General features: G+C 34.8%; 2 protein-coding genes across 2 annotated transcripts in view; both read left to right on the top strand.

Moving 5' to 3' along the window:
* The window catches only part of LOC112043700 (peptidyl-prolyl cis-trans isomerase G), a 244,743-nt gene that overhangs the window by 145,684 nt on the left and 86,203 nt on the right, over nucleotides 1-12,856 (top strand). The window lies entirely within an intron of this gene.
* Nucleotides 551-12,856, top strand: part of LOC112043613 (guanine nucleotide-binding protein subunit alpha homolog) — a 39,127-nt gene continuing 26,821 nt past the window's right edge. Inside the window, exon 1 of the mRNA XM_024079112.2 lies at nucleotides 551-1,245. Coding sequence (XP_023934880.1) covers nucleotides 745-1,245 — 501 coding nt within the window. The 5' untranslated portion in view covers nucleotides 551-744. The remainder of the gene's footprint in view (nucleotides 1,246-12,856) is intronic.

The following is a 12,856-nucleotide window of genomic DNA, read 5'->3' as shown; positions in this document are numbered from 1 at the left end:
ATTGTCAAATTCAAAATTTTTAAAAGTCAAGATTTGACTTGACAATGACATAAACCCTGCAGTAAAAGTTACCAGGTCAAAAATTCCAATTTTATGTAAATTATTCGTTAAAAAGATTGATTTAAACGCGTCATTGTATAAATGTTAGAATTTTGGATTCATACAAGGACTACATTTGATACAGCCACATGCACGGATTATTGTACCGACTCATAAATCTATGCACAGAGCACTCTACTTTCCACATATTTTCTCAATGGCAATTCTAAAGGACTAGAATCCGTTGACGGGCTATTTGAATCCCAGAGAAAATATATTGACAGAGTTTCTTCAATGTTATAAGAACACAAAATTATACAGAAATGCAATTAGTATTATTTTGTTTAACTTATTTCATATTTCCCTTTAATTACTTTTTCTACACTTTTATTTCTAATAATGCGAAAAAAAACCATTAAATCTATGCTTAAAACAATCCTTTCCTAATGGATTTTAATGGCAACACATTTTTTTTTATTTAGATCTGTGGTTTCTTTCACTCAATTTCTCATTTTATTTTTCTCAATGAATTTGGGAGGGGTAGAATGCGTGTGTACGTCCTATTCCGGATATAAAGTTTATTTTATTGTTATCAATTCGAATAAAGTGTTACACTAACAATGTGTGTGCTATAAACGTTAAGTGTTGTGTTTACAATCGCTCGCTCATCAATCGTTTCTATGCGAGTGTCGATAATCATGCAAAATGGCCAACGATATGTGGTCATGTACCTGTTGTACGGAGGCTCTGACTTGTTGGCTGCGTCTCAAGCTGTCTCCCGAGGAGATAGAGCAGAGGTACAGGAGCAAAGAGATCGATAGAATACTGGAGAAGGACAAACAAACGCTGCGGCGGCAGGTCAAACTTTTGCTGCTCGGTGCGGGAGAAAGCGGAAAATCGACATTCCTGAAGCAGATGAGGATCATACACAAAGTGAAGTTCGAGCCCGAGTTGGTGCGCGAGTTCCAGCATGTGATATACCAGAACATTGTGAAGGGGATACAGGTGTTAGTGGACGCGAGGGATAAGCTCGCGATTCCTTGGGAAAATCCCAGGAATCTGGACATTGGGCAGCAGGCGTTACACTTTAACAGTACAGCGTCACTGGACAACCGACTGTTCATGCATTATGCGCCTCATATACACTCGTTGTGGTTAGACAGGGCCATAAAGAGGGCCTATGACAGGCGGAGAGAATTTCAATTGGTGAGTGCTTACTACTTTGTTCTTATGTTTATAATTTTGTAACTATTTTAAAGCTATTAGTAGTTTCTATTAGTTGTCCACCCCACATTTTTACAAGTTGAATACTCTTTAGGAATCCTACATTGAGTAAGTTAACAATTAGACAAAAACTTCAAAAATAAATATTCATGGTTTCAAGATTTTTATCTACTCATCTTATGTTTACTTATAAGCATAATATTTACATAACTACTGATTTAACATATTATGAGAAGACTTTAGATTATATCCATTTTATGTGTACTAGAATAGAGCTGCTAGATTTTATATCCAAGATGTATTAAAAAATATAATATTACGCTGTTATCCTTCATGGGATATAAGAAATTTCATATTAAAATTTATTTATTTGCAAATTGTTCATATAACAGATCATGATACAAATGTAGCATACATAGAAGAAGAAGAAGAAATATACTTTATTGTACATTAAAAACAAAAATAAACAATAACTTATAATAACACTTAGAAACTAATGTACAAATGGCGGTCTTATTGCTAAAGAGCGATACATATTTAATGACTTAATTTCTAAGTGAGCAAGCTGTGCGTAAATTTTTTTATTTACGTTTAATTTGTCTCTGTACCAGACATTTTCCTTTTGTCCAAACAAGCTAAGCGAATAGTATTTGTAAAGCTTTCTGTGCCTGGGAGACTAACAATGGCTATGTAGTTAGTCTGTACGCCGTAGAAGTAGGTGCGAGAGGATTACCAGCAAAATCTCTTTATAACTTGCTTAAAGACCTTGGCCTATCTAGAAGTGCAGCTAGTTCTATATTAGAACAAGTATCCAAAGCTGCTCTAATAGAATCTTACCAAATTTGGATAGGTAGGGAGAACAACACGAGCAGAGAAGGGAGTGAACCCATGGAATGCTAAGATATTTGTCTCATAATCCAGAGTAAAATCTATTTCTATTCCAAATTTCAGCCAAATTGGTTCAGTAGTTGCTACATTAAACAAACAAACTTTTGCATTTATAATATTAGTAGGATTTATAACAAATAAGAATTTCTCTCATATTACATACAAATAATAATCCAAATTTGACCATTGCTTTATTGAAATGCATCCTTTGTTATCTTTTCGTGTGATTTATTAGGAATATTAATTATTTTGTTATTGTACGCTTATTTATTGTTTAATCATTGACCACTGTTAATTACTTCTTGATTGTGGATCAGTCGATCAATTACTATTAAATTAAAGTGTGTCTTAGTTGCTATAAATTGGATGACTATAAATTACAAAATTGAATATAGTAGAAGCTCCATTAACATGCTTCTTTTGAGATTGAAACCCTAATCCCTCTTCGTTTTCTTCAAGAATGACCCAATTTGCTTGGGGTCTATGGAACAAATTTACAAGTGATTACTATTTCGTTAATTTTCTGTGAGTAGCTTCATCTTGTAAATAAAAATTTGATTGTCTCATACATTCAACTTTTTTATTTACGAAATTTCTTGATTCTGGTAGCTAACTGGGTTACCAGGTAATAAAAAATTCTGAGCATCAGAACGAGACAATGTACCACGCATTTTGTACATTGTACATTGTGGACATTGTGGCCAGCCCTGCCATCCTACATTCACCCCATTGCATAGATTACAGGACTTGTGTGATATTGTTATAGTATCCCTGACTAAACTATCTTGTTGGTTCAGTGATTATGATTAGATTATATGTATAGATTAGCCTCTTTGGCTTTGGATTAAGGTCCTGAGTTTGAGTCATGGTTCGAGTTATTGAGTACCTGCTGAGCTTTTTTTTTAATCCTTAAATATCCTTATATAAAAATGTATGTAGGATAAGCAAAAATCTTATTAGCGAAATTGCTGAACTGATTTGGCCTTTTTTTTAGATTTTTGCCTTTATTTTAGATTATTTTGGATTTTTGCCTTTATTTTAGATTATTCCTTGAAGTACAGAGTTATTACAGAGTTTGAAGTTGTTTTTTATAGGGTAAGAAGCCCACATAAGTCAAAGCGAAGCTTGACAGCTTGGTTAAAATAAATAAGTTATGAAATGACATGCATTTCCTACTTTCATTTATAAATTTGTTTGTTGGTAAACAGTACACATTGAATTGTGCTGTAGTATAAGTCATTTTGTGCTATGCCATTCCTACCTTACCAGAAGTATTGCATGTGTTCACTTCAAAATGTGTCTGCACTAGGTCTTACAGCTAGTGCCGTCTTTTGTACATAGCATTTCTTCTACATTGTCTATGTAACCAAGTATAAAACCCTTGAATTTAATCTACTGTTTGTTCTACACATAACTCAAATCTTATGTAATATTATGTAAGCATGTACTTTAAAGATGCAAAAGTGCACTCATTACCCAGACGTATTACAAACCTGTGTTTAAGAAGGAATTTTCCATCTTTTTAAATTTTTACGTATAGTGCTTACCCTAGTTAAAATCTTTGCGTACGCCACCTTATGAAAGCGCAAGCCCACTCAAGCCCTTTGCGTTATCACACCTCAAAGTGTCAGTGTATTGCCAAACTCCCGCTGACCAGATAACGCTGTGACGTCATCATCTAGTGTGACACAAATGTAATAATAAGTAATAGGTGTTATCTCCTTTGATTAGTCACACGCCAGTTGCGTCACTCGTTACGGTCGCAAGGTTTCGCGGTGCGTGTCTATCTAACGTTTTGTGCCTAAATTATATCTATTGGGTCTATTATCTTGCTAACTGCCTCGCTGGTGGTTAGTTAGTCTATCCGGATCTGCATATCATGAGATTCTGAACCTGAGCTAGAGACAAAATGGATTTTTGTTCCTTCCAAGAAGACTCACAGAAAATATCTTTAAAATCAATCCAGCTTTTATTAAATAATGACGCATTTTAAGACTAAATTACATTTTATTGTAATTACTATTTTGCTAATTGCCTCAATGGTTCAGTTGTTAGTCTATCTGGCTGCATATCATGAGGTTATGGATCTCAGTTCAGTTCACTTCAGAAAAAAAGACAAAAATATCATCAAAATCAGTCCAGCTGTTATGAAATAATGCGCGTGTATTAGCGCATTTAAAGACTAAATTATATTTTATTGTAAGGTATATTTACTATCTTACTAACTGCCTCACTGGTTCAGTTGTTAGTCTGTCCGGCTATGTATCATGAGTTTACCTCGGCTAGAGCCAAACTGTATTTTTCTTACTTTAAAGAAGGCTCACAAAAATATCATCAATATCAGTCCAACTGTTATTAAATAATGCGCGTGTAATCCACGCCTTTCGGTAGTAATTTCTTTGGATGTAAAATTACTTTAGAAACCATAAAATTTCGGCTAACATACGAGTATATTGCGTTTAGTAGGCTTTGATGAGCGCCTTGTAAAGTATGTCGTAATGTTTACGGGACACCCTGTATATAAGCGAAGCTTAAAGTCTGCGAAAATCGCTTCAAGAGGGCACGTTCCTTTTGTTGGGAAGTGATGACAACATAACCAGCAAGCTATTATCACAGAAATAAACACAAACAACGCAATAAACGTAATGAGCTGATGCAAAAATGCGTTTACTTTGTTCCGATAATGGAAAAAAAGGGAAAAACTCGACGCTGCCTTTTTTGCATTTTCCTGGTATCTAGCCTGTCGGCTTATTACCTGTTATTTAGCAACAGGCCACCTGTTTTATGACCTTTTATATATATCTGCTGGAGAACTAGTAACTCGTATCAGAGTACTAAGCTGTGTTTGAATGAATTTTTTAACACTAAATTTTTTATATGCTGGTTCATTAAAAAATACAATCAAATAGACAAATCATTCTGCAGAAACACAATGGACGTTCGACTTCGACTGGACGTTCAAAATCAGAATCTAGTAACTGACCAGATTGTAAATGATAACAGATTATTTTAATGAATCGTGGTATGTAAAACATAAAACTGTTAGTAACCGTTTGCTCTATCAAGAGGTCATTAAAGAGGATGTTTAAATTAGCGCGTACCGCATTTTCTTATATATTTAAGAAGTGACGCATAAGCGCATGGCTTTCGCTTGTACCTTTTTACTTTTACTCGTAAGTCCCGTATGAATACAGTTAACATTAAAAACATAACTTTAGTAAAACGTTGCCTAGGTCACTTTAATTATGTTTAAATACGTGTATTCCTGTCTATTCCTAAAATACTTCGAGTTGTTGCTCATTTAGTGCAAGAACAAAATCATTTCAAATAAATTATTTTCAAACTTTCAAACCCACTGAATTCATGTTAAGTATTTTTTTGATAAATTAAATGTTTATGTTAGAATCTTTTGAAATTGCTTAAAGCTTCAGTCATTGTTTATTGAGTTTGATAAAGGCTTTTAAGTTATACTGCCAAATAATACTGGTATCAAGACGTCACGTGGGAATTTCCCGATAAGTTTCTTAGTCATTAAAATACATCTTTGTGTAGTCGTCATCATATCAGGGGATACGTTTCTGCAGGACATAGGCCTTTTTACTGCGTGTGTGTGTGTCTGTTGTTTTGTGTTGTAGTTATTTGTAATGTGGTTACGGTTAGTATTCTTATTTGCTGGAATGACCGCGCACTAGAAACTAGTGTTATCAAACATAATTCCTGTATTGGAGCCAGTAGCGTAGACAATAGAAAAATCTATAAAAACTATCGTCATATTCATGTCTAATGTCTATGCTATATCTAGTAGAAAGAATGTGTTGAATATATTTCATTTAATCATCAAGTCCGGAATATTAGAAAAGTTACATTTTTATGTTACATTAGCAGACACTCCACAGTTTCACTCGCACAGTTTCCGTTCCCGTAGGAAAACGAGGATAAAATATGGCCAATGACACTCATAAATAACGTGGCTTTCTATAGATAAAAAAAATCTAAATCGGTTCAGTATATGCAGAAATTATCCCCTACAACTAAGTAGTTCGTAGTTATTTGAAATCGCTTACTAAGTTATCCTATACTGCAGTCGTAGATGTGTGTATTCAAGTGTGGAATGAATTAAATTTCGCACCAAAAAAGTATCGAGTTTGGCAGACGGCGTGAATAAAAGATGGCTTGCTGTGTGTTTTTCCTGCTTTATTTTATTTGAATCGCTTCGAAAACTATGACTAAGCGTTAACAATTCAAATATTATGTAATTCATCCACATAATCTAACAACCTCCTTTTTACTCCGGCTAAAACTCTTTGTTGTAATAAATGTCCATTATGGCTAGATTTCAACAAATAAAAAATTGCATGGAATGGCTCGTCATTGCTGCATCTGCATCTGTGCTTGATCAAGCAAAATACCACGTCATACTGCCTCGTCAAGCACTATATAAACAAAGCTTTGGCAAGCATGTAGAAACTTTTACACAAGGATCATTCATGTTTGACTCCAGCAAGTTTCACAACGGAAGATCATTTATTATCTTTAGTTTTTGAAGTGTATATTTTAAATATCCTCATCACAATTTTTTTATATGCTTAAACGTTACTGTCTGATCTATCAACATACAGCACAAACCACTGATATTTGGCACGCAGATTGTTATTATGGTAAAGAGTTTCGCTAAAACAAATTTTCCAAAATTCATCCCTCTAATTCTAGAAGTTGCAAAAACAGGCAGATATCACCATCAGTCATTTAAATACTTCCTTTTCATGATTCTTCCCTTTCATGTGGAATTTATAGTAAATTCTGAAGTAATGGATGAGTAGCGGACGCTCGTGACTTCGTTCTCGTGAAATTCTGTTTTTCACAAATCGAAAACGAATATTGAGATAGATTTCTCTGGGATAAAGAGCAGCCTATATGCTAATCCAGGGTAATCTTTCTCCTTTCTAAATTCAAACTCAATTTTTCTAAGACCTAAATTTCCGCTGACATGCGATAAGATTTTAAAAATTATCGTTTTTCTAAACAGGGGATGTAAAATATTTTCGCCGATGACAGATATAGCTTGTACTCACCACGAAATATCGTAAAAGTCTATCCAAAGAATAACGGGGTTATAATATACTCTAGTTGATATTGTATTCATAGGTGTTGAGTAACCCGATTCATACCCGTTGTTATTTTTTTTTGTAAACATTTCATTTATAAAACCCGCGGAACCCAAGAATCGCAGTGGCTCTACAGGGTGTCCTAAAATATGTAACACGTACAAAACTTTATTATTCAAACATGTGTCAATTCAAATTGTATTTTCATTAAATAATCCATTTTAAACAAAAATTTAAAAGCTATTTTCAAACAAAAGTTTTGGCTTAATTCCAAGATAAATATGAAGTACAATCAGTTGGTTGTTTTTATTACCTTCTTTTGTAGTTTTGGGAATCCTATTTTTTATTGATGTCAAGGTTTGCCGCTCTGTAGTTCTTGGTCATATTACGCAGAACAAAAGTGACTAATATAGGATGAAAAAAGTTAGGTAGTATAATATAGTAATTTATACACGTGGATTTATTGAGTCTTTTTTTTACAAAATAATAATATCTTGGTATTTTTACTTATACTAAGCTTTTCTTTCTTCGGAGAAATTATGTGGGAAGTTGGAAATACTTGGTATTTACACCCCCGTGCCTTGGAGAGCACGTTGCTACAGTCGGTAATTGTTGTCTTGCTGGATAATATCATTAACAATTGATGAAACTCAAACTTAAACTCAATATTCGTTTATTTCAATTAAGCTTAGTTTATAAGCACTTTTGAAACGTCAAGTTATGTCATGATTTAATGGTGATAATTAAAGTCAAAAACTTAAAATTAAAGTTACGATGCTTTCAAAAGCGCCTTGGTCCGTAATCGAGATAAGATAGTGATCGTTAAAGAGTCAAACATAATCGCTCTGATCCCGCAAGCACGCATTTGAGCAGCGTGGTGTATTTACGTTGTAAATTTCGCTGTGAGTATAAAAGTTATTTATTTTACTAATTTGATTTAAATAATTGATTTTACTAGACTTTACAAGACTAGCCAAGACTCTGCGATATCCCCCGCGTAGTTCTCGTCCTCGTGTGAATACGAGGATAAAATATTCCTATGTAACTAACGAGTAAGGTGGTTTTCTAGTGGTAAATGAATTTTCAAAATCGGTTCACTTTACCTCTTTATAATACTAGATATTAAACAACACTTTCTCTGGGACAAGAGTTATGTTACAGTATTTTCAGAACATCCTGTACATATCCTCTCGTCGGTTGTACAATTTTGAAACTATTTTCTGATTGCGTGCCGAACAGAACATCTGCATTGCGCCGCCGGCGTTTCCGACTCAAATTTGCATTTATAACTATGGAACTTTTTTGACCGAGATCGATCCTTTGGGCCGTTTTGGTCGTCTATTTCTGTTCAACTGTCTCGAAACCTTTTCAAAGGTTATTTAAGTACTAGATGTTTTCTAAATAAATAAATTCTTCGAATTAGAATGATGAATTCAAACAGATAGTATATTTTTCGTCTTTTTCTTCAAGAGTAAGTAAATAAATCATTCACTATGCTCCATAATTTTGGCAACAAGATATTAGACAAATACAAAATCCAATTATTTTTAACAGACTTCATAACTCAGAACAGAATTCATAAAGTAGGTTCAGTAAAAGGCCCGAAATATTCAAAAACAAAATATGAAAACAAAAATTTGTATGTCCAAGATTTTCTCAAAAAGTAAATTATATATTCGTATTTGGAATTCCTTAATTTATTTAAATGTATAACTTTCAGGGAAGGGATTTTTTTTTAAATTGCAAAAGAAAACAATAACAAACTTAAACTGACTTATCCTTATCAAATCATGCCCACGTAGAGTAGTGGCAAGACTCGTGGAAAGTCTGCATTTCCGCGTTGGACAGCCAGGCTGATCCTTTGCGCTAAAAAATTAGACAGCCCTTCTATCACCAGTTGAGGCAACTAGTCGCGGTGAAATAATTCGGAAAGAATATGCACTCTGATGGAGTCAGAGTGCAGAGGCCCAAGCAAGGGTCTATATGGCAAAAGACCTACAGCTGTATACCTTTTTATACTGTATCAGCAAATAAATAATTTGATTTGATAAAAAGAAAATCTTCGACTTCCAACACAGAAATGAACCCACTAAACTAAAAGCGAAAAAACACATCACATGTTTACCTTCTGATCAGTTTAAAGACGGTGTCAAGCAAGTGATGTATTAAATTCAAGCCGTTTAAATAACAAAATCACTGTGGTTCTTTCAGAAACTTACTTGTGCCATTTACCGGTAAATACAATTTTAATTTGAACACAGTTCGTTTTTCCTATAAAGAAAAATATTTAATGTAATAAACGGTTTATGATAATAGTGATAATGTAAGCTTTGTGGTCCAGCAATTCAAAATATCTATGACACCGTTTAAGAATAATAATAGAACCAGTTTATTACACATTTCTTGTAAATGCAACACAACATAATGATAAATAACAGCCGCTGCGGCGTGTAACGAGTTACATAAAACTTCGACGGTAAAATATCAAATCGAGACCGGTTTGACTAATTTGCCTGCTGATCTAAATACATTAAAAAGATACGGACATGTCATTAAACTTTTGACTAACTTCTGAATTAATTTACATCACTATCAGTACATAGAATGTAGGGAATTCGTTTTTTCAAGTCGCCTTTCTTTTGAGAACGCTTCGCGTTACATTCGATATATTCGATATATACTTTGATTGTTACTTACGATGAAGAAACTGGCCGTTAATATGGACTATATATATATATATATACATTAATCATATACTATTATTTATTTATTATTTATTAATCATATACGGATACTACATAATTGATGAATTTCTTAATTATAAAGATACTTGGAGGCTATTGGATCAGCTTCCACCTTCATACAGGAAGCAAACATAAAAGAAATTGTAATGGTTTAAAGTTTTAACCATTGTTAATTATAATAATGTATGATTTTTTCTTGCCGGCTCTTATAAGCAAAACCTGCCATCCGAACCGCTGGTAAAGTCGTATAAAGAAGAAACATGTATTAATTATAAGATTTTTTTAATATCATTAGAATATGATAAATATCTTATTTTTATGAATTATGGTTTATGATACGAGAGTAGATACAAAACTTTTAAAACAAACAGTAGCTTGACGCGTAATTATGAAGCGGACGCTGCCAGTGTAGCATTATTATACAAAACGATCATAAACAAATTATGTATACCATAAAGACAGGTTAAATATGAAATCATTGACGAGGTAGATTCCGAAGCCTTGAATTATGCTGCGCTGTGTGATGTGTCTAATGACGGTGTGTGGTATAATACACCTGTGTTCTAGGAAATACTCCTGCTAAATTGGGTGTAAGTTAGGTATTATACAAGTAAATTATGTTGGCTCGTCCGGCGAATATGTGGCTTACTAAAACTGGGAAGATTGTATCTCTCCTGACCTCCTACCCATTTTTTTTTTTTTTTTAAATTTTTTACAAGTTAGCCCTTGACTATAATCTCACCTAATGGTAAATGATGATGCAGTCTAAGATGGAAGCGGGCTAACTTGTTAGGAGGAGGATGAATATCCACACCCCTTTCGGTTTCTACACGGCATCGTACCGGAACGCTAAATCGCTTGGCGGTACGTCTTTGCCAGTAGGGTGGTAACTAGCCACGGCCGAAGCCTCCCACCAGCCAGAGGTGGACAAATTAAGAAAATCTCAGTCTGCCCAGCCGGGGATCGAACCCAGGACCTCCGTCTTGTAAATCCACCGCGCATACCACTGCGCCACGGAGGCCGTCATTATACTTTGTAAATATGAAGATTTGGTTTTAAATTATAGAAAGTACTCGTAGCACTAATTGGCGGCACCCGTGGCGCAGTGGTATGTGCGGTGGATTTACAAAACGGGGTCTTGGGTACGATCCTTGGCTGGGCCGATTGACGTTTCCTTAATTGGTTCTAGCTGGTGGGAGGCGTTAGCCGTGGCTAGTTACCACCCTATCGGCGAAGGCGTAATAAAGCCTTTAGCGTTCCGATACGATGTCGTGTAGAGGTGTATAAACCAAAAGGGGTGTGTATTTTAGTCCTTCTCATAACAAGTTGGCCCGCTTCCATCTTAGATTGCATCATCACTTACCATCAGGTGAGATTGTAGTCAAGGGCTAACTTGTAAAGAATAAAAAAACTGGTTTGTCTGTGTGAACTAATGCTAGCCACTCACCATCGAATAAGTCCGCGTGCTTGCAGCGCTAACGGCAGGACATCCGATAAAACTGATCGTGTGTTAGTCGCAATATGCATGACATTGTGCAGATTTTTTATTTTTACAAGTTAGCCATTGACTTACAATCTAATCTGATGGTAAGTGATGATGATGGAAGCTATGCTATGCTATGATAGAAACAGGCTAACTTGTTAGGGGGAGGATCAAAATCCACACCTCATTCGGCTTCGGCACGACATCGTACCGTGACTAACACACGATTTTATCCCTATATTCCCACGGGAACTAAGTAGATGAAACTGCGGGCATTAAACGAGTACCTATAATATTATCTAACTCTCATTCATTCATTCATTACCAACCCATATTCGTGTCACTGCTGAGCTCGAGTCTCCTCTCAGAATGAGTGGGGTTAGTGGGGAGTGCATTGGCCTAACCCCATTTTTTCTGAGAGGAGACTCAATAGCCACCACGCTGGCCCAATGCTGATTGGCAGACTACACACGCAGAGAATTAAGTTTTCTGGTATGCAGATTTCCTCACGATGTTTTCCTTCACCGTTTGAGACGTATAACGATACCTATAGGTACCAGTAGCGAAGACTTAGTAGTAGATAACCCGTTCATGTAGTTTTTTAATCTGAATGTGTTTTTGGCTGAGTACGTTAAATTATTATTTACGTCCTTGTAACTCGTGGATTTTTAAAAGGTAACCCGATAGGAATCGATTTGTTAGGAACCACCGCCCCTGATAGGTACTTCAATAGATACTCGTACATGTGCGTATCTAGGTTTTTTAATTGGTGTAAATGTTTCATGAGTTTAATATGCATCGTAATTAGGTACTTCGAATTTTCGTCAGCAAACATCTCTCTCATTCGATTCCTAGTAGCCACACCATTAGTTACGAAGCCTATGTTTTCAGTTAGTGCCCAAACAAATGTATGAACCGAACTGAATTTCCTAGAAATCTTTTCTAAACTTGTTATAAGAGGAAAATAACTCAACGGTCTATTTAAATATCCGATAAATTTAGTTTTAACTCCTATTTATACGTAATTATGGGAAACAGAACTGCCGCGTTGCTCAGTGATCAGTTTGTGTGGCAGCAAAATTAAGGTTCTGTAATGGGGATGATGACTAGATTTGAATGTATTGATTTTATGAGACATTCGGGTAAATAAGATCAATTGTACTGTGTCTATGTTTACTAATTAATATGTAAAAAACAAAGATTGACTGAATGTTTCCATAAAAATCTTTTATCGTAATTAGATGAAAATTCATACACTGACATTTTTACAATAAAAGAACTATAAACATAAACGCACAAATAACAAAGATATTAGTAATTTTGTTTGAACGCCCATACAAATCTAACGTTAATCATGATCAACGACGTCATTA

This window comes from Bicyclus anynana, chromosome 5 (genome assembly GCF_947172395.1).
Source record: "Bicyclus anynana chromosome 5, ilBicAnyn1.1, whole genome shotgun sequence".
Taxonomy (NCBI): Eukaryota; Metazoa; Arthropoda; class Insecta; order Lepidoptera; family Nymphalidae; genus Bicyclus; species Bicyclus anynana.
The sequence above is the reverse complement of the archived record's forward strand: the minus strand, read 5'-3'. Positions and strand labels throughout refer to the sequence as shown.